This window comes from Orcinus orca, chromosome 15 (assembly GCF_937001465.1).
Source record: "Orcinus orca chromosome 15, mOrcOrc1.1, whole genome shotgun sequence".
NCBI classification, from domain to species: domain Eukaryota; kingdom Metazoa; phylum Chordata; class Mammalia; order Artiodactyla; family Delphinidae; genus Orcinus; species Orcinus orca.
This window is the reverse complement of record NC_064573.1, coordinates 27350548-27373352: the sequence shown is the minus strand read 5'-3', so window position 1 is coordinate 27373352 and position 22805 is coordinate 27350548. Positions and strand designations below refer to the sequence as shown.

The 22805-nt window shown below is 41.4% G+C and overlaps 1 protein-coding gene across 3 annotated transcripts in view; it reads right to left on the bottom strand.

Moving 5' to 3' along the window:
* EPG5 (ectopic P-granules 5 autophagy tethering factor) overlaps nt 1–22805 on the bottom strand; it is a 129548-nt gene that overhangs the window by 5654 nt on the left and 101089 nt on the right. For all 3 annotated transcript variants that reach the window (XM_004266052.4, XM_033421337.2, XM_049697760.1), the window contains 9 exons: nt 22161–22264; nt 16096–16271; nt 13030–13215; nt 12198–12407; nt 11375–11519; nt 5693–5935; nt 4155–4371; nt 3430–3645; nt 1610–1724 (listed from right to left, as the gene is read on the bottom strand). In XM_004266052.4, coding sequence (XP_004266100.1) covers nt 1610–1724; nt 3430–3645; nt 4155–4371; nt 5693–5935; nt 11375–11519; nt 12198–12407; nt 13030–13215; nt 16096–16271; nt 22161–22264 — 1612 coding nt within the window. The remainder of the gene's footprint in view (nt 1–1609; nt 1725–3429; nt 3646–4154; nt 4372–5692; nt 5936–11374; nt 11520–12197; nt 12408–13029; nt 13216–16095; nt 16272–22160; nt 22265–22805) is intronic.

Here is a 22805-nt window from a genome sequence, read left to right as displayed (position 1 = left end):
TACGGGGACCACTGCACTAGAGGATATAGATTAAAAGATGGAATTTGCTTGGCTCAGTATATAAGGAGGGAGAAGATTTTTTGAGGATGGTAAATGAACAGGCAGCTTAGAAATAAATTACCAAGTGGTTTAAGACAGAAGTTTTGGGGTTGAAAATCAACAATGGAAGGGATTTTGGTACCAAGCTAACTGCTGTATGAACGGAGTTAATCTAAGAACAAGAATCAGTGGGAACAGGCACTCCCACTAACCATAGCGTCCATATGTCTCTCTCTTCCTCTCTCTCCCCTTTCTTTTTTAAAAAGAACAGTCTACTTTGACAGTTTGCCTAAGAATAATCATTTTATACAAAGTTGACTTCTTTCCAGTCTGAAAACCCTGATGACAAGTATGTCATCACTTAAGTCTAAATGAAGGCTGGCAAAGGCTGGCAAGGACTGGGCAACCTGCTGGCCGCAGCTAAAGCAAAGCTATGCTCCAGGTGCTGGCGGGCACAGGAGAGCAGACTTCTCAAATGCAGACTGAAATGCATGGCACTGACTTCACAACCGCCCCCTGGGACACTCATCTGCCCACTTGTGACAGCTCTTATACAACATTAGGGATGCAAATGGTGGCTGTCTAATCAGCCGGTGACAAGTATCGGGTACTGTAAAAACCAAGATGCCTGTGAAGAACCTGCTGATTTTTTCGCTACATCTTTGCTCTTAATACCGAGATATCACACTGTACATGGCTGGCTCAGACATGACAATGCCGCAAAAGACAAGAGCTGAGGGGTCTAAGCATTTACCGTGTACAGAGACAGTACTGCAGAGCAACAACAGCGTAACACTGGACCCGGACAGGCCCAGTGAATCCCAGCCCCAGCCCTCAGGGGCTGTGTGATTTGGGACAAATTACTTAGTCTCCTTCTGTCTCCATTTCCTCATCCACAAAACCAGGATAATAAAAGTTCGTATTGTATAGGGTTGTTATGAGAATTAGAAGAGTTAAAATTTTAACTCGTTAACATCAGTAAGCACTCAAGAATGCCAGCCATCGTTTTATATTATAAACCTTTGTACCTGGCCAGCCTGTTTATGGGTGAAAATAGTTATGGGGACGGGGGACCACTGCCATGTAGCCTTCCATATTTTTAGAACAAACTATTTTTCACAGCTACCATTTTGTCCATGTCAGCCAACACTGGTCCACCCCCAGACTCACAAAACAGAACCACCGCCTGGGCTCCAAGTTAAAGCCCAGCTAACCTCTATCGGTCTCAACTGTAGTCTCATCTTCTGTGCCTGTCCCCAGCCCCAGCTTGTGACGGGTCAGCACACAGTCATGTCATCAGAGCCAAATTCGATCCTAGACTGGCTTGCCCATGGCCTTGCTACTTCTACAAGGGTAGTAATAGGGCTCTGGGCAAGTTCCTACAAAAACTGGTTGACAATCCGAGGCAGATACACACGTTAACCATTTTCCAGTTAGTAGAGCCCGCCAGACAGTATGCTGTGCTGCTGCCGATCATCATCACCAGGTCATCACGTGTAAAGACTACAGGTACCACCTCCCTCCTCCTGTGGAAAACTTCTAGCCCTTAACCACAAAGCTTTTCACTGACCTGCTGAGCTTTCAGGGTCAGATGTAATTCAGAGCTCGGCTTCAAACGGATCTGATCCTTGGCGGGAACCTGAACTGAAAGAAAGGCAGCCATGCCTCGGGCAGCCACTCGGAACCTTAAGTGTTAGGGAGGGATTAGAAGAAGTAAATGACTATTAAAGTAAGCATTTTAAAATAAATACCATATTTTCTATTAAAAAATAAGATGAACACATCTCCAGACCTACTGTGGTTGTTAGCCTCTTCAGGAAAACTGTAAATATGATCAAGGAGTCTTTATCTGCCCTTCCATTATCACCACCCAAACAATGAAAACATAATTCAGTCTCAGGAATGAAAGTGTTGGCAAAGATACAGAATAACTGGAACTCTCAGCCACGGCTGGTGGGAATGTTAAAAATGGTGCAGGTGCTATGGAGAACAGTTTGGCAGCTCCTCAAGAAGTTAAATATAGAGTAACCATGTGACCCAACAATTCCAAAAGAACCGAAAACAGGTGTTCTAACAAAAACTCGTAAATAACTTTCACAGCAGCACTATTCACAATAGCCAAAGAGTGGATACAACCCAAATGTCTATCAACTGATGAATGGAAAAACAAAATGTGGTGTGTCCATACAACGGAATATTATTCAATCATAAGAAGGAAATAAGTACCAGTGCATGCTAAAATATGGATGAGCCTTGAAACTTTACGGGAAGTGAAAGAAGCCAGACACGAGAGGCCACGTATTACATGACTCCATTTATATGAGATGCCCAGAACAGGATATACATAAAGTCAGGAATCCATCAGTGGTTGCCAGAGACTTGGGGAAGAGGGGAATAGGGAGTGACTGCCTAGTAGCTATTTCCTTTTGGGATGAAGAAAATGTTCTGGAACAAAATAGTGGTGATGGTTGCACCAACATTGTGAATGTACTAAATGCCACTGAACTGTACATTTTATCATTTTTTTTTCTGGCCACACCGCGCGGCATGCGGGATCTTAGTTCCCTGACTAGGGAACGAACCCACGCCCCCTGCAGTGCAAGCACCGTGTCTTAACCACTGGACTGCCAGGAAAGTCCCTGAATTGTATATTTTAAAAGGGTTAATTAGCATGATAATTTTATGTGACGTGTATTTTACAATTTAAGTGAATCAAATCACACAGTCCTGCTAAATTCTACCACAAACAAAGGAGTACGATGTTAACTGCTTTGGATTGGGTGGCTCCCAAAGTCGCAGCAGGCTATTCCATAAGAATGCTGACATCAGAACAGCAAGGATTCCTTTCAAACCAGATAAGGCCTTTAAAAGAAAACCATGATGCAAATAGTCTTAGGAGATAAACTGGGGCTAGTAGCAAATTCTCTCACACCTTGGAATTTTTAGCGACAAAAACCTGAATGTATTTCTCATTACTTATCCCTCTAATCAGTTAACTTCTACTGCTAGACCGAGTCCCTCATGGGACCTGGGTTTCCCTGACAAAGTGCTGGCAGTGAAGCAGCTGACCGGGGTATTTTAACCTAACCTTGCACACCGTCACTGGCTCAAAGACAAAAAGCAATGTGTAGTGTGGTCAGGTTACCAAGTCAAAATACAATGAGACACTGCTAAAAAAATTCTTTGAACATAAAAGTTGTTTTAAAACGGAAAAAATAAACACCCTTTTTAAAATGTAAAGATGTAATCAGGCTCTGATTGTTTTCTTCTTAATCACTGGGAGGACCCTAGCTCAGCTCCTAAATAGAAAATCTACCAAGTATCGCACCCCCTAGGTATGTGCAGGTGTCTGTGGCCCGTTTAGAAAAGCAAAAGCAGGTGCTTCCTCACCTGTTAGACAAGGGCGACTTCCGGCCCAGCCCAATTGCCCTGAGAATCCCTGAACTGAGCCTCTCCTCGGCCAGCAGGCTCTGACGGGCCTGAAGCATGAGCAGAATTCGAATGACAGACTCCGTCAAGACCGGGTCATTCTGCTCGGTCTGAACCAGGGACAGCTGCAGGACTTGGTGCCACCACAAAAACAGCTTTGCTTCTTCCTGCATAGAGCTGGGGGCGGAGAGGGGGGAGGAAAACCAAATTCAGAGTAGATTCTTTCCACTCTCATTTAACTGAAAGTCCACACATGAGTTTTAAGTGTAAGGGACATTTAGTACTTTAAAAGCTTAGGCTGACAGGTAATGCTGTTAATAAAGTATTTGGACAATAAAGGAACAGCTGACATTTATTGCCCCTTCTACATGCCAGACAGCATATATGAGCTCGACGTCCTTTCACTTAATCAAGTGAGCTAAACGTTGTTGCCCCTACTTAACGGATATGGAAGCTAAAGGTGGTGCTTCAAAATACCTGTCTTAGGAAATAAAACGCCTGCTCAGAAAATCGGCCCATGCAAGGAAAATCTTTCTAAAATAGGTGTCACTGTACCTCATAGCCTTGTTTGTTTCTTATGTATCACTCGGGTCTGTGCACTTAAGTGGACATTAACTTAAACCCAAATTCAAGCTATCCCAATCCCATGGGTCGGTCGGCTGTAGGCAACCGGAGGGCCAATATACCTTGGATACACCTGTTCCAACCACTGGCTTAAGAGAAGCAGCACTTTCATTTCGTTCCTTAGCGTCTGCTCACTATTTAGACACTGAAGCAAGTAGACATAGAGAGTCAAGTAGCTGCCGAGGGACAGGCACTCCTGCAGAAACTCTTCAATGGTGAGCTCGGGAACTTGAAGAGACACCAGAATGGGGCCCCAACCTAAATTCTGATTGAGGGAGCCTAAGAAAAGAACACCAAGAGGTAGAGAAAAGTAAGAGCAAGAATCAAACTATTTAACTACTCTAATGAACCTTTTCACTTTAAAAGCTTCAGGTCGAGAAAACACCACTCACATTGACCCTGGAGGGCCTGACAATGCCTCATGTCTTGGACTGGAATCCCTCACTCTAAATGCCTTTGTCCTGGCTGCCAGTGCAGAGGGTATCATGAAGTCAGGTATCATGGCTGCATTTTCATAAATCACCTCTTTCACCATATTATGATCATTAAAATCTCATGTAGACACTGCCTCTCCCAGTTATCTAAGAGTTTTAACTTTACCTAATACCATTTTTAAGTATGTTATGAATACTTATGCTTTTCCGAGGGGTATTATTATTACTCTATCCTTCATAAGCATTTTTTAATTATCAAAGTTTAGTTTGACTCGTATCTTGACAGAAATTCTTGAAAATGTTTCACAAATTGAAAAAAAAATTTGATTTTAGCAACAAACAGTAAATAAATTTGGAGCAAGAGTGTTATCCTAATGGTTCTCAATTCTTTGGGGGGAATGGGAGCAGGGTGACATGGTGACACACATAGCACCTTCCACAGGGGGACATGGGAACATGGATTATTCACGTGTTGTCAAGAAAGGGCATGGGCAGGTTGCAGGCACTTCCTAGCATTCTCACTCCAGTACCCTTCGTTCTCCCCTATTGTGTGCACGATGATGTATATCTGAGTAACAGAGTCGAGAAGTACTGCTCTGAGCAATTCTTTTTAACCAGATCAGGCTGTTTCCAGAATCTGAGAGTTTAGAGGTAGGAAATAAGAAGACAAAGCGGAAGTGGGGGGCAGGAGGGGAGGTGGGAAGAGAACTCCATAATAGTTTAAAACACATGACAAAATGCAATAAGAGGACATATGAAAAACTTTAACAAGTGACAAAATAGAGAAAATTAATACAGTGGATCATTATTATAAAGATTCTGGTATATAGCGTTTGTTTTTAGGACTATGACTAGGCCTATGACATACACAATTTGCCTACCATAAAAGGATTGGTCTGACACTCCAAAACCCACATAAAATGAATTAGAGGTTCCCTCCCTTGAAACATGATGGTACCAACATGGGCCAAAATTTCTCATGCTAACTGTACATCTTTATGAAGAAAACAAACTATATTCTGAAACATCAACAACATTTACAGAGATATTAGAACAGTACAATCCCTCAACAGGAAGGGTCTGGAAAGGTATCTCCTTCAGACAAAGCTTTAACCTTCCTTGGAAAAGATGGGTCTACTGAGGGCCTGACATGACGGTCCTCTTACCCTCTTTGAAGTAAGCAGTGATGCAGGCTTCCGTCGTCTCGGCCATGTGGCGGACGGAAGCCAGGCTCTGGCAGGCGGCTGTTAACAGGGGCAGAACCACCAGCCCATGCACTTTCTGCCCAATCCAGGTCTGGATACTGCCTCGGAGGAACTCTGCTGTTGGGATAGTCGCATTGTTCATCATCATTAGGACTTCCATAAAGAGGCTGCTGAGGGCCATGTGGCGGGTCTGGCTGTCCAGATCTGAAGGGGAACAAAGCCAACACGTTTGCAAAAGGCTGCTGGTATGACGATGTGAATGTGATAAAGGGAACAATGGTGCTTCAAACTAGCTGCTCTCCAGGGGCCAGAAGGAAAATCCTTCTGTATTTAGCTTTTAAGGATAGGATGTGGCACATACATACTTTGTAAGAGCAAAGCAGGAACTACTGCGAGATCCCTGGTTACAGCGTGTGACCAAGTGATACTTTAATAAATAGACAAAATACATAGATCTCAGGAGTCATTTGGTAAACTAATTAGAAACAGTACCTCCACCCCTACCAATGCCAAAGTTGTCAATAATTCTAGAATGATTTACACACAATGAAGGTTATTATTTAAAACTAAATATAAAAGTAAGGAAAGGAAAAACCTTTTTACAGACTCCTAACAGCAGCTCTTTTATTTCTTTGTTTTTTAAATAAGAAAAATGGACAGACTGGGTCTTTCCAAAATATTAAAAGGTGAAAAAAAGAATACAACACAAGAAAAAGAGCAAATTCATTTTAAAAGAGAACTGCAAATAAGTGACTGAGGTAGATTCCTTCTTCACATCCAAGAACAGAAAATATTTTTCACTGAGGGTGTGTTGAGGTAACTATTCATCAGGCATAATTTTTGAATTGTACACTTTATTTTTATTTGTTTTTTCTTTTCTGGCTGTGCCGTGCAGCTTGCGGGATTTTAGTTTCCCGACCAGGGATTGAACCCGCGGCCCTCGGCAGTCAAACTGCAGGGCCTTAGCCACTGGACAGCCAGGGAATTCCCTTCATCAGGCATAATTTTTGCCCACTATTTCTAATTCTCCTTGAGTTGGGTTCATTGTTTTAAGGGAATAGAATTGTGGCTTTCTCACCTCAAGGCTTTGGTATTTATGTCAACGCGAGTGGGGAGGTCTTATCACACCCATCAAACCAAATTCACCCACTTGCACAGTGTACAATAAACCCTAACTTAGTGTTATCATAAGATATACTGATTATCAAGCAAGGAATTTTTAAAGCACTATATGTGTGTGAATCTACTTTTTTATGTATAAATATTCTTGGTAATAAAGGCCTTATCTCTGAATTCCAGGTGAATAAATTTTTTTTCTGATTTTTAAAAAAATTTTATTTTGTTATTGAAGTACAGTTGATTTACAATGTTGTGTTAATTACTGCTATACAGCAAAGTAACTCAGTTATACATATATACATATATATATATATATACTTTTTTTCATATTCTTTTCCATTATGGTTTGCCACGGGATATTGAATTTAGTTCCCTGTACTATAGAGTAGGACCTTGTTGTTTATCCATTCTATATATAACAGTTTGCATCTGTGAATAGTGATTTTAATCTATCTTTTAGTTATGATTCATGGGAACAAAAAATGATTGCAATAAGCCTCCTAATAGAGCGCAGCCTCTCCCCTTCCCATTCATCATCAACACAGCCAAAAAATGTTGTTCTTAAAAACCAGAACTGATCCCATCACTCTTCTGATTAAGATCTTTCTAGAACGCCCTTCACTCCTTTGCCTGGCTATTATTCAATCTTCATGGCCCAGTACATATGACCAACTCTAAATCAATTTCTCCAGTATTGCCTGCTAATTCTTCTTTCTTTTTTTTAACTAGTTTGCATATCCCAAGCCGAGGGATATGCAAACTAGTAGATGATGTCAAACATTTAAAAATGGTTGTACCAATTTACTCTGTGATCAGCAGGATATGAGAGTTAACACTGATCCACATCCTCACCAACATCTGGTACTGAAAACTTTTTAATTTTAGCTATTCTGGTGGATGTGATAGAGTATGCCATCAAGTTCTTAATTTGCATTTCCCTAAATATTAACAAGGTTTAGCATGTTTTCATATGTTTATTGGTTATTTGAATATTCTCTTTTGTAGAATGTCAATTTAAGGGTCTTGTTCATTTTTTTTACTGGATTGTCTTTTTCTTCCTTATTTTATCCAGTGTGACAATCTTAGTCATTCATAGTTAATGTAATTACTGATGTGAGTGGGTCTAAATCTACTATCTTACTATATGCTTCCAATTTCTCCCTCCAATTCTACATTCCTTTTTCTCTCTTCAATATTCTTTTAACATTTTCATAGTGGTTATCTTACAAATTACAACATGCATTCTTGATTTTTCAAAGTCTGATGTTAACTGGTTCCCAGACAATGCTAATTTCCTATTACCTTCCCTACTGTTACCATAACCCAACAACACATTACTATTACTGTTTTATAGAGTCAGATTTCATTTAGATTTTCCTATACATTTACCAGTTTCATTGTTCACCCTTAGTCTCCTCCTATTTATCTTCTCTTTATTATCTCTTTCTTTCTAAGCAGATTTTGGTTATATTTTGTGGTTCTTTTTATAATTTCTTAAGCTCAGTGTTTATCTAATTAATTTTCAGCTTTTAGAAATTTTAATATAAACATTTAAGGCCATGAAATTAAGTTTCACTTTAGCTGAATCCCACAAGTTTTGATGCTCTATTTTATTAATACAGTTCTAAATATTTTAAATTTCTGTTGTTATTGTTCCTTTGGTCATCAGTTATTTAAAAATTTGCTTCTTAATTTCCAATGTATAGTTTTTTCCCTCCTGGTTATATTTTGTTACTGATTTTTAAGTTCATTGCACTGTGGTTAGAATGTGTGATCTATCTGATACCAGTCCTCTGGGATTGATTGAGATGTGCTTTAACCCTAGTAATGGGTCAAGTTTCTTAACTGTTCAATGTGAGACTGATATGGTGTGCATTCTGGACTTAACAAGGTATATTATTCTCTACATACTCATTACATCCAGCTGTGCTATTCAGACATCCTATAGTCTTACTGATTTTCTGTCTACCTGATCCATCAGTTACTGTGAGACATGGGTCAAAATCCCTCACTGTGAGCAAATTTGACATTTCTCTTCCTAGTTCTGTCAATTTTCACCTTATGCATTTTCTTCCTGGTGAATTGAACCTTGTATCAATTTCCAACGACTCTCTTCATTTTTAATAATGTTTTTTTCTTATTTATGTAAGTAATATGTGTTTTTTATGTATATATGTGTTTTTCATGCAACTTCAGGGCAGGAACACACACAAGAGATTGTCTGGCTTGGTAATGCTTTCTGCCTTACAGTCCTATCTGTCTCATACTGATATAGCTGTACCAGCTTTCTATTTTAATATCTAATGTGACTGCCTTGTAGAAAGCTTTCTATATCCTATGCTTTAGATATACTTCTTATAAACAGCTTAAAACTGGATGTTGGGGCTTCCCTTGTGGTGCAGTGGTTGGGACACCACCTGCCAGTGCAGGGGACACAGGTTCGAGCCCTGGACCGGGAGGATCCCACAGGCCACGGAGCAACTAAGCCCGTGTGCCATAACTAAAATAAAATTTTAAAAAATAAATACATAAAAAACTGGATGTTGTTGATTATTAATCCAGTCTGACAATCTTCATCTTTTAACCTGAGCATCAGTCCATTTACATTTACCAATATATTTAAATTTTATCTTTTTATTTTGGCTATTTTTCTTACCTTCTCCATGTTTCTTGCCTTCTTTGGATTGAACAAAATTTGGCCAATCCTTTTTTTTTTAAATTTAATTAATTAATTTATTTTTTGGCTGCAATGGGTCCTCATTGCTGTGTGCGGGCTTTCTCTAGTTGCGGAGAGCGGGGGTTACTCTTCATTGCGGTGCATGGGCTTCTCATTGTCGTGGCCTCTCTTGCTGCAGAGCATGGGCTCTAGGCGCGCAGGCTTCAGTAGTTGTGGCACGTGGGCTCAGTAGTTGTGGCTCGCAGGCTCTAGAGCAGAGGCTCACTAGTTGTGGCACATAGGCTTAGCTGCTCCGTGGCATGTGGGATCTTCCTGGACCAAGGATCAAACCCGTGTCCCCTGCATTGGCAGATGGATTCTTAACCACTGTGCCACCAGGGAAGTCCTGGCCAATCCTTATCTCCTTCTACTAACTTAGAACTTACATATTTTATTTCTATTCTTTTGGTGAATTGCTTAGAATTTTTACCATTCATATTCTATGAAGACATAAATTTAATCAATCTCTTGACCCCCCTCAAACAATATTAAAACCTTAGAATGCTTTTAACTCAACCTCCTTCTTAACTTACATATATTTGTGGTCATATAATTTAATGTTAGCTTTTGCTTTTTAAAACCCCTAAATGATGATTACTGTAGTTTTATACAGGCAGTTTTTGTTTATATTTACCCACATTTCACTACTTTCTCTGCTTACTTTTCCTTCTTGCAATTCAAGCCTTTCACTTGTGATCACTCTTCTTCTACCTAAAGAACATGCTTTATTTAGTACTTCCTTTAGTGATGTCCACTGGGACAAACACGCTCAGGTTTCAAGGAAAACATCTTTATTTCACCCTCATCTTTGAAAGATGGTTCTTCTTAGTTTGCAATCCCAGGTTACAAGTCATCTCCTCACAGCACATTGAAGGTGTTATTCCACTATCTTACAGCTTCCTCTGTTGCCAATGAGAAGCCGGCTGTCCTTGTAAATGTTGAATGTTGTTCCTTTGACCCCGGTGCATCTGCACTTTCACTACAGTGTGTACAGGGGTGAATTTCTTTCTATCTACCCTGCTTGGGATTTGCTGGGTTTAATGAATCTAAGGATTGTTGTCTTCCTTTCTCAGGGCAGGTTCATTTCTAACTCATCCTTACCCTGAGTATGCCATCCTGTGTGGTAATGCACAGGAGGTCCTTTCAGGCTACCATCTTAGGCAGGCCCTGGGCTTTATCATCTCCCCTAATCTAAGGAGTGTCAGCAAAAGCCTTCAAGGTAAAAGCCAGCCTCAGTACTCCATCTACTTTTATGGGTTCCTCCTTTTACTTAGTTTCTGACTTCTGAGATTTTCTGCCACCTTGTCAATATGTTTAATTTTTGGTTTCTTAAAAACATTTTATCCAGCATCCTTAGTTGTTTTCGGCAGGAGAGGCAATCAGGATGTCCAGTCCACCAAACTGCTAGGAGCACAGGTTCTCATATGAAGTTTCTTTACAAGCCTACAGGTGATTCTGAAGTGCCCTCCCAGTTAGGAGCCAAAACATCCAGGAATGCTGCTCGATGGATGGTCTCTGGTTATCTCCTAATCACTATATCTAGTCACCTAACTTAGCCCTCAGTCCAGTTAACCTCTCACCAGCAACTGACAGTGTCTATGCCTCCTCAAGTTCTTACCATTCATGCCACCCCACCCTGGCCAGTGCTGAGAGGACAAGTGTCCCTATGGTCCAGTCATCTCTCTGACCACTGCTTCTCTGCAAACAGGAATGACAGTGTCCCGACCATCTTCCTGATCTCAAGATGCCTTATACACAGCAGGAATTCATTTACTGAGTGAATACATGACTCCACCATAGTCACTTACCAGGTGGTTTAAAAACAATGATATCATCCAAGAGCTTACACATTTCCTGTTCAAGGACTGCTAACGTGATTTTTCCATTTTGTTCCAGGGAGCTGAGGAATTGTACCATCTGGTGAGTGAAGGCTCGGCATTTTGGAACTGCATCCTGACAATAAAAAAAGATCATTCAAATGAATCCATGCATGCAGTGTTAACTGGATATTCCCTGGGAGCACAGCACTGCACTGGGAGAGGACAGAGCAGTGAGTCATATGAGGACAGACCCTGTGTTGGGGAAATAAAAATCTTTGGTAATACTTAGACCAGAACCCATGTTCTCCCAAATCCCAGTAGTAGTTTTTACTACATTAATAACAACATTAACTACACACTAAGTACTTGCCAGGAACTTTTCCAAAAACTTTTATGTTCATTTTCTGATCTAATCCTCACAACACTTTGAAGGCAAGGTATTATTATTTCCAATTCAGGTGAGAAAACCAAGGTCAGAATGGCAGTGAGTTGGGGATTTGAGTTCGTCAGACCTCAAACTCATGCTCATAACTTGCTGCCATTCTGCCGCCAATGACATTCAAATCAGTAAACCCACAGCTCACTGTCGGCCCTCAATCCTTTTCACCTCGTTAGCATGTGACACTGCTAGTAGGTAAAGGCTTACCAGAAGAAATAAACGAAACTGAAAGACCCAAGAGGCCAAAATGATATACATCCTCCAACTTTTTCTATTGAGCCATTCGCAGGATTCGAGACAGTCCTCAGTAGCACTTATACTACTACCAGCCCTGAAGAACACTCTGCCTTCTAAAGGACCCACTTAACTCACAAGATGTTTCTGGCTGTCAGTAGGAACGGAAAGACCTGCAGACACTTTTAGGAGCTTCACAATTAACTCAGCAGAAGATTCCTTTGCCAGGATGATGGATGGCTGGTAATGGCTGCTGAAATAACCTAGCACACTCTGATATGACACAACATCCACAAGATGCCACGAGAGTGAGCTTGTCTGTCCAAGGAGAGTAAGTAGAGGAGAATCCTAAAAATGAAACACACATTCCTTTAGTTCCAGAGCTCCCATTTTTTCGAGAAATATGCATCTCTCAAGTTAGGAGTACTCGTGAAAGTAATAACCAAAGTTTTGGCAAAACACATTAAGATTTATAAGTATTCAGAACCCAATTTTCAAAGGAACTCTATGATCTGGTGGTAGAACAAGCAATTAAGGAGATGTAAATTGAAATTGATTTTTATATTTGGTGTGGTTCCCTTAGACTATGAACTATATAAGAAAATCAGACACCGGGCTTCCCTGGTGGCACAGTGGTTGAGAGTCCGCCTGCCGATGCAGGGGACACGGGTTCGTGCCCCGGTCCAGGAAGATCCCACATGCCGTGGAGCGGCTGGGCCCGTAAGCCATGGCCTCTGAGCCCGCGTGTCTGGAGCCTGTGCTCCGCAACAGGAGAGGCCACAACAGTGAGAGGCCCGCGTACCGCAAAAAAAAAGAAAATCAGACACCTAGTTGAAGGCACATCCCGTATGCCATGCATATATTCACACTGAAAGAGGCACGAGGGAAACAACTTAAAAACCACAACTTCATACAGAGTGAGGATCTAGAGAGCCCTGCCAAGTCTTTATCACAGGCTCTCCAAACTTACTGGTTGATCCACCAGTTGATCTTCCTTTGCCAATAAAATCATCATGAAAAGGAGGCAGACAATCATGCTCCGGGTCTCTGGGTGGGGACTGGGATTCCAGGCATCAGAGAGCACACTGACCCAGTTGACTTCACAGAGGACAGACCCCAAAAACAAGAAGCAGCTCTTGGGGCTTCCTCGTTCCACCTAAAAGGAAACAATGTTTTTAGCTATATATCCTAAAAATGTATAGAAACCAATGTTTTCTAAATTATATACCTTTTAAATTATACTTTTTTCCCAGATTATAAAAATCATTCATAACCCTTCTGCCCTCAGAAATTTAGATTATAATATTTTTCCTTCCATGTTCAATGTACGGCACACCTTTCAGCTTGTTTGGAGTTCATTATTTATTCCACTAATTCTTTTTTTTTTTTTTTGATTTTGATTTTTGGCTGCGTTGGGTCTTTGTGGCTCCGTGCGGGCTTTCTCTAGTTGCGGTGAGTGGGGGCTACTCTTCGTCGCCGTGCATGGGCTTTTCATTGCGGTGTCTTCTCTTGTTGCAGAGCACGGGCTCTAGGCGCACAGGCTTCAGTAGTTGTGGCACGCAGGCTCAGTAGCTGTGGCTCGCGGGCTCTAGAACACTGGCTCGGTAGTTGTGGAGCATGGGCTTAGCTGCTCCGCAGCATGTGGGATCTTCCCAGACCAGGGATCCAACCTGTGTCCTGTGCATTGGCAGGCGATTCTTAACCACTGCACCACCAGGGAAGTCCCTATTCCACTAATTCTTAACAGGAAAGGAATGATCTTCCCTAGCTCCAGCCAGGGTGGCAAATCCCTGCCACAGTAAGTCACTGGTGCTCAGGGGAGCCTACCACAGTCCTCAGATGTGCTGGGCAAGACAAAGGTGATATATCTACTAGTCACTGGTTCCCAAAGCCGAGCGTGCATCAGAACCACCTGGAGGACTTGCGTGGGATGGGGGTTGGGGGGGTACCCATAGAATTTTTAATGCCCTGCATCTGGAGTAGGAACAGGAATTTGTCTTCCTAACAAGTTCCCAGGTGGTACTGATGTTGCTGGCCCTAGGACCATACTTTGAGACCTACTATATTAGCACATATAAATTTTTATATGGCCTTTTTTGTATAATGTTGTGTTATAAATATATCCCCATATCATTAGTCTTTATAATTTTTGATGACTACATAATGTTTAATTATCCCATTTAAAATATAGCGGGGATGGGGGGCAAATGTATTTTAAAGTATATAATCAATATCAAAGTTATCTCTTATAAGCCTATTTCAAGTCTGTTTAAAATAAAACATGGCTAGCTATAAATTTTTCCTTTAAAAAGAAGATTAAAAAGCTCAACTCCATTTATAAAATCGCAATCAGTGGAATTTGATGATTCATGTCTTCCAATTAGTACCATCATTATATCATGCTATTTGCTCATTTTCCCTTTTAGAAAATGATTCTTCATCCTCCTTTATAATTTGTTCTCTATCTTCACCCTCAACCCCCTCACAAACATACTTTACTATGCCAGCAAGACTCATGCAACAGAAAGGTTCCCAGCTTCTGGGCCGGGCAAAGTCATCTATCATTAGACTAAAACTCCTAGAGATACAAAGTCTATAGCATCCCTTTATAGACCATTCTATTTAATCTGTCATATAGCTAAAGCTGCGCTCTTACTTAAACACTCTCTTACAGCTCGTTAAACAAAGGTTCAATTCCATATTCATAATGATGATGAATACCTACTTTGTGCCTGTCTCATAGTCTAAACCTAGCTATAAAATCATTCTTAACTTTGTATTTCACTAAGATGACTGTCCTCAGCTTTCCTTAGAGCTCAGCTACAGAGGAGTGGCTGACAAGAGCAGCAGTGGGTGGGGTCTCCACTTACAGCACTAAAAGACTGCAGTACATTTTACTAATTGTTATAAATAACTATGGATCTGCAGTAATTAAAGCACTTAGGGACTTCCCTGGTGGCTCAGTGGTTGGGAATCCGCCTGCCAATGCAGGGGACACGGGTTTGAGCCCTGGTCCGGGAAGATCCCACATGCCGCAGAGCAACTAAGCCCATGCACCACAACTACTGAGCCTGTGCTCTAGAGCCCACGTGCCACAACTACTGAAGCCCATGTTCCTAGAGCCCGTGCTCTGCAACAAGAGAAGCCACTGCAATGAGAAGCCCGTGCACCACAATGAAGAGTAGCCCCCGCTTGCATCAACTGGAGAAAGCCCACACACAGCAACGAAGACCCAATGCAGCCAAAAATAAACAAATAAATAATAATTTTTTTTTAAAAAAAAAAGCACTTAACGTATCTCAATAATAAATGTGAATTAGGTTATGAGTAAACACAAATGAACTGGTGACTATGAACAAATAAACTGAAATGATCATAAAAAGCTAAGACAAGATTAAAGGGTTTTTTAAAACAAAAACTTAAGAACAACAGAAATGCCTGACTGGTATGCAAGTGACACTACTGTACCCGTTTTCTGACTATTGCTTCTACTGCAAAAACTCCCGCACACTTAGTGGGACTTTTTCCAGGCCATTTCAGGTCTTTTATATGATTATGATGCATTACTGGTTGTTACAATGTACTTCTGTCCCCTACAACCTAATATCCCCTTACATAACTGCTTAAAGAAACTAATGGTTTGAGTACCGATTTACATTCTACTTTAATAGAACATTTAACAAGAAGCAGTTTTAATGATACTATCCTAGAAAAACATGCATTCACAGAAACGCCAAGATTGAGTGTGACAAAGTGATTAAACTATGTATTCACATGACAATATCACCGAAGACTAGGGGATGACTGTCATATTACAGACAAAAATCTTTCTCTGGGTTTTCTGTAAATGCTGTCCAGTCATCTACTAACACAGTGAAACGATGTCCATAGGATGCTGCTTTACACAAGCACTGTCTGGGCGATACAGAATTCGGGCAGGGTCCACATTGTCACCCACTGCAACTGGGCCTAAAACCCACAGTGAACAGGTTGCTCCCAAGAAGCCAGGCTGTGACATAGAGAGTGAAGGGTTTACCTTGAAGAAGGCCTCCATGAGCATCTGGTCAGGATGCAGGTCCCTCCATGGGAGTTTCTGGTAGGCACTGTGAAAAGCATACAGAATGAACTCTGGCATTTTGGGTGCTGTACATGCTTCACAATAATGTATCAGGTGTAACCGAAGGGGTCCGTCATCACCAGGCAAGAGCTTATCTAAAATTGAAAAAGAAAATATAGCTGAAGACTTTTTGGTTTATCTTTAAAACAAGTAAAAAATTAACACAAATTTGAACTAAAAGTCTAAAAACCTAACGTTCTCAATAATTACCCAGTTTCAAAGATTTTCACGTACCAGGGAAAAAAGTGATGGCAGAGCAATAATAAAGAACGGTAATTTACTTACTAGGGCGACTGGAAGGAGCAGCTGGTGTGAGGGAGATAGCAGGCGTGAACAGTTTTTCTCTAAAACTCCTAAATATATGACTTTTTAACTCAAATACACTTCCACAACCACAACCAACTCTAGGCATCCCTTCAGTCTGTTGCCTTCAGCATAAATTCAGTCTCATGTATTTGACACCTCATTCACTTGGCACCTTGGAGAAATCGAATGTTCCTCAAAAGGAAATGTTCCAGGGACTTCCCTGGTGGTGCAGTGGTTAAGAATCCGCCAGCCGGGCTTCCCTGGTGGCACAATGGTTGAGAGTCCGCCTGCCAATTCAGGGGACACGGGTTCATGCCCCGGTCCGGGAAGATCCCACATGGCGCGGAGCGGCTAGGCCCGTGAGCCATGGCCGCTGAGCCTGCGCGTCCAGAGCCTGTGCTCCGCAATGGGAGAGGCCACAACAGTGAGAGACCCGCATACCACAAAAAAAGAAAAGAAAAAAAAAGAATCCGCCTGCCAATGCAGGAGATACAAGTTCGATCCCTGGTCCGGGAAGATCCCACATGCCGCGGAGAAACTAAGCCAGCGTGCCACAACTACTGAGGCTGCGCTCTAGAGCCCGTGAGCCACAACTACTGAAGCCCACATGCCTAGAGCCCGTGCTCCGCAACGAGAGAAGCCACCGCAGTGAGAAGCCCATGCGCCGCAACGAAGAGTAGCCCCCACTCGCCGCAAGTACAGAAAGCTCATGCACAACAACGAAGACCCAACACAGCCTAAATAAATAAATTTATTTAAAAAAAAAAAAAAGGAAATGTTCCAAATGACTAAATCTTAACCCTTGGTGCAGTAAAACTAGACTGTTAACTGTCATTCAAGTAAGTCACTCTAAAACAAATTTCACACTCTTCTGTGACCTGAATCACTCAGTATTATCCTTACGAGTATCAATTACTTTAGTGCCCTCAGGAGCATTTAGTCTGAAACAAATTTTTTCAGACTTTCTGGCTCTAAGCAAAGGAATGGAATTTGGTCAAAGAAGAGAGAGCCACATACAACGAGAGCAGAAATCTGATGGGAGTTTCGCAACACTGACTTTTGAAAAATGACTAATGAGCATCAACACACGATAAGTCGACTTATCACTGCTAACATTCCTGTGCCCTCAATCCCCAGTCCTCAGGAAACAGTAACGTATGCTTTTAACAACCTTTTAAGACAGGGGTGAAGAGTAGCATTTGTTTAAATATGGATAAAAAAGATAGTTTTGTTTAAATTAGGATGGATACGTAGAAGATGTCTAGGAGGTAATCTCTTAGGACCAGACCGAGCGTCTCTAGTCCCAGCCCAGACACAAATAAGTTCTGTGACCTCAGATGAATTCATTTTGCTTTCCAGGTCCTCATTTTTTCTCATCAATAAAAACAGAGAGCTGAATCAGACGATCTCACTAAAAGGCTATAATTTAATACTTCTTCATCTTGCTGTGCACAGTTCTTCTGTTTCCTCTCTCTGAATTGAGTTGCCAATTCTTAATGTTATCTGTGTACTCTCCTATTCCTAGGCCACTTTTTTATTTGATATACACGGGCCTGTGAGAGTGCCTGCCCTTTTATACTAAGAAACTAAATAATAGCCTTTGTGACAATAATTTTATGCTGAAATATTTGTCTCACTATAAATATGTTGTGGATGGTAATATGCAGCTAGAAGTCTACCTTTCCAAAAAAAGAAAAAAAAAAAAAGTGAGTGCTATTAGGATTTCATGTGTTACTCACTGAACCAATACTTTTATCAAGTAGACAACTCAGAGTACGGCACTGTCCTAAGTCTTGGGTTGGGGAGAGATAAAAAGAAGAATGTTTCTGTGCCTAGACTTTATATCTTATAACAGTGGCGGGGGGGGGAGGGGGAACCGAGAGGAGATCAGATATGTAAAAAGTCAATCAAAAATACTAGATGGGGGGCTTCCCTGGTGGCGCAGTGGTTGAGAGTCCGCCTGGCAATGCAGGGGACACAGGTTCGTGCCTCGGTCTGGGAGGATCCCACATGCTGCAGAACGGCTGGGCCCGTGAGCCATGGCCGCTGGGCCTGTGCGTCTGGAGCCTGTGCTCCGCGACGGGAGAGGCCACAGCAGTGAGAGGCCCGCGTACCACCAAAAAAAAAAAAAACAACAACGAATACTAGATGGGGACTTCCCTGGTGGTCCAGTGGTAAAGAATCCACCTTCCAATCAGGGGACGTGGGTTCGATCCCTGGTCAGGGAACTAAGATCCCACATGCCGCGGGGCAACTGGAGAACAACTAAGCCCATGTGCTCTAGAGCCCGTGCGCCACAACTAGAGAGCCCATGAGCACCGCAGCTACTGAGCCCGTGTGCTCTGGAGCCCGTGCGCCTCAACTAATGAGAAGCCCACGCACCGCAACAAAAGATCCCGCATGGTGCAACTAAGACCCGACGTAGCCAAATAAATAAATAAATATTTAAAAACAAACAAACAACCAACGCTGGATGAGGTACATCCAGACAATGGTATATTATTCAGCACTAAGAAGAAATGAGCTATCAAGTCATGAAAGACATGGAGGAACCTAAGTGCATATGCTAAGCAAAAGAAGCCCATCTGGAAAGCTGCATAATGAATGATTCTAACTATATGACATTCTAGAAAAGCTAAGACTATGCAGAAAGTAAAAGAAATCAGTGGTTGCCAAAGGCTGGGGTGCGGGAGGGATGAATAGACAGAGCACAAAGGATATTTAGGGCAGTGAAACTACTCTGTATGATACTGTATGAAACTACTCTGTATGATACTGTACTACTCTGTATGATACTCTGTAGACACACATCGTTATACATTTATCCAAACCCAGAGAATGTACAAGCCCCAGCATGAATCCTAATGTAAACTATGGACTTTGGGTAATAATGTGTCAGTGTAGGTTCATCGGCTATAACAAATGTACCACTCTGGTGGGGGATGGTGATAGTGGGTGGGGAGGGGGTTATGCATGCGGAGCAGGGAGGAAAGGGTACACGGAAACTCTCTGTGCTTTCTGCTCAGTTTTGCTGTGAACCTAAAACTACACTAAAAAAAAGTCTATTTTTGTCTATATATAAAATATTGGATGATACATTGTTTTATATTATAACATATATATTATTGCTACATATATTTATACATATTATTATAATATATAGTCTATTATCTGATATGCTATCTACTATATATATTGTATATAAAATACTGGATGACATATTGTTAACTCCAGGACTCAGTGCCACATAAACACATGGTAGCCACGGGGGTGCGCCACTCAGATCTCCCTTCAAACAGAACTTGCCACAGATCAGGGCACAGCACCTTTAGCACCTGAGTCGAGGCCATCCTCCTCCCAGGTAGCCCTCAGCCAACAACTAAGCACTGACCTGGCTGCTTCCGCCCAAGGTAGGATCCTCAAAAAAGAATGTTGGCACTAGAACTCCCTAACCAGCTGGCCAATACTTTCTCAGCGCTGCCCTGCAGGCTGAGACTCTTCCTACTCTCCTTTCACGGGTGTTAGGCCTGCACCAGGGTCTGAAGGCTTTCTTTGCCCACCCTTATTCCTCTCCCTCTTATTGTCACAGGCAGTACCCCAAATAAATCTCAGCATTCTGGCTCCATCATGGCGTCTGCTTCCCAAGGATTCAAACTACAACAATGTGCTATAAAGATTTAGAGGCAGGAGAGAAATGTATGCACATGAACAGATATGCAGGAGAATATAAAGGGCCCGAGGCTTCATCCAGGTAGTGGAATCAGCATAAGCAAAGAAGTGGCAGAGGGAAGATTCAAGGACTTTTAGGGAACAGTGAGTAGAGCAGTATGGCTGAACGGAATGCTTCCATAAAAAACATCACATAATGTTGAAGTGCTCTGAGCCAGACACATTTGAATGCTGAGCTAAAACATTATTACATTTAAAAGTTTCTGAATAAGAATATAATAGCATACAAACAGAATTTTTGGAAAATCAATCTAGTAAATAGGCAGGAACAGAAATGAGATAGGAAGGACAGTTAGGAGGCTATTGCAAGAATCTGGGTTGGGTGGACCTAATATCCTTACAAGCCTCCCAATACAAAACATTTAGATACACTAAGTAAAATACAACAACTCTGAAAATGCACAGCTACATACATTCAGTGGAAGAAAAGAGGTCAGAGAGACTAGGAAAGCAGAGAATTAAACTGATGCGGAAACCTCAGTTGCCCTGGGGCTGTTTGCTTATGTGGGGTTTTCAACAGCACAAGGAAACAGAAAACAAGATTTTCTAAGGACTACACCCTCACTGAAAGGGCAGATAAGTGGGGAGGGGAACGGATCTTCTCTGCCTTAGCCCGGACTGGGAGTCAGGGAGGCAAGAAAGCTGATTGTGGTAATTGAGTATGGGGTTTGATTTCATGTATCTGTGTAGTGTGAGAAACCCAAAGCCAAGGAATTACACAGAGCCAAATGGCAACAAATGCAGATCTTCTCTGGAGGCATACACCCTCATCCTAGTCCTCATGGAATTTCCACAGATAAAGTCTCTCTAAATATGGGCTCACAATAGAAAATTACAAAATACACAAGGAAACAAGCCTCTGAAGGAACATCAAACAGAAGCATGAGCCACCCCCGAACAGAAACTTGAGATGACGGAATTACTCATACAGCTCATAAAGGAAAGTAAGTATGTTTAAACATTTTAAAATAATAAAAATTGAAATTTTAAATTAAAGAAAGAAGATGCTATCAAAAAGGATCGGATAGGGACTTCCCTGGTGGCGCAGTGGTTAAGAATCCACATGCCAATGCAGGGGACAGGGGTTCAAGCCCTGGTCCGGGAAGATCCCACATGCCGCAGAGCAACTAAGCCCGCGAGCCACAACTACTGAGCCTGTGTGCTACAACTATTGAAGCCCACACGCCTAGAGCCTGTGCTCCACAACAAAGATGAGCCACCGCAATGAGAAGTCAGTGCACCACAATGAAGAGTAGCCCCTGCTTGCCACAACTAGAGAAAGACCACACACACAGCAATGAAGACCCAACACAATCAAAAATAAATAAATAAATAATTTTTAAAAAAATAAATAAATATGTTTTAAAAGGATCTGGATAAATTTTATAAACAAACATTACTTCTAGAAACTGAAATGAAAAATTCAATGGATTTTTTTTTTAAAGCAGACTAGACATAGCTGAAGAGATGGAGTAAGCTGGAAGAGAGATCTCAAGAATTTGCCCAGGGGAATTCCCTGGCAGTCCAGTGGTTAGGACTCTGCACTTTCACTGCCAAGTGTGCGGGTTCAATCCCTGGTAGGGGAACTAATATCCCACAATCCACTCGGTGTGGTCAAAAAAAAAAGAATTTGCCCAAAATGAAGCAGAAGAAAACACACCAAAAAAGTGAAAAGTCACAGAAGATAGAATAAGGTTCACCATGGGGGAAAGACAATATTTGAAAAGAGAAAGCCATAACTGATGACACTCAGCACTACCTCCCCAAAAAGATAAGAGGTTACACACTTCACACTAAATAATTGTACGGGTGATCTTTCTTTGGTCAAAGATGACAGCCTACCAAATAAAGTAAAAGTAAATAAAGTAGAAAAGCAGAGGCAAAAGATTAACTGAATTACTTAAGGAAAAGTGAAAACTAACCAGAGACATGATATAACATCTTCCTACCTTTAAAACTCTCGTGCAATGAGTCAATGCAATCAGTGAACAACTGCACGATGCTTGAGGCCACCACAGCATCACTCTCCAGCCAGGGGTAATGTCGTTGGCTGCTTTAAATAAAAGAAACACACACTTAGAAAGGAAACACTATGATTAAATTACTGTATGTCCCAGAGTCTGGGGTTTGCCTAAGTTCTAGAAAACTCTGTGTTATGTAGCCCTAAGACACATTTAGAGCACTTTAAAAACTGTAAATTCCTGGAGGTGAACTGTAGCTTTTAATATCAATCATATAATTTTATTTACTTTCCTTCCTAACATTTATTCAATGTAATTAAGTTTCAGAAGTGTGCTATCTAAATAACTATTAAATTAACACCCTTTACAACACATCCAATTTATGCCCGTAAACCCATCCCTTGTGTATCTTGGTTACATTTCGAATGCCTTAGAAGACAGTTTTCTCTACCTAAAGCATGGGGGGTGAAAAGACATGTAAAAAAAGATGGTCAAAAATGAACAGAGAGGAAATAACAAAAGGAAAAACTCTTTATATGAAATTTTTACTTTCTGAATCTGGTATAGAAAGTTCAATATAAAAATAAATTCCATTAGTTCTTCCTGGAAATAGACAGGAAGCCTAAATTATGG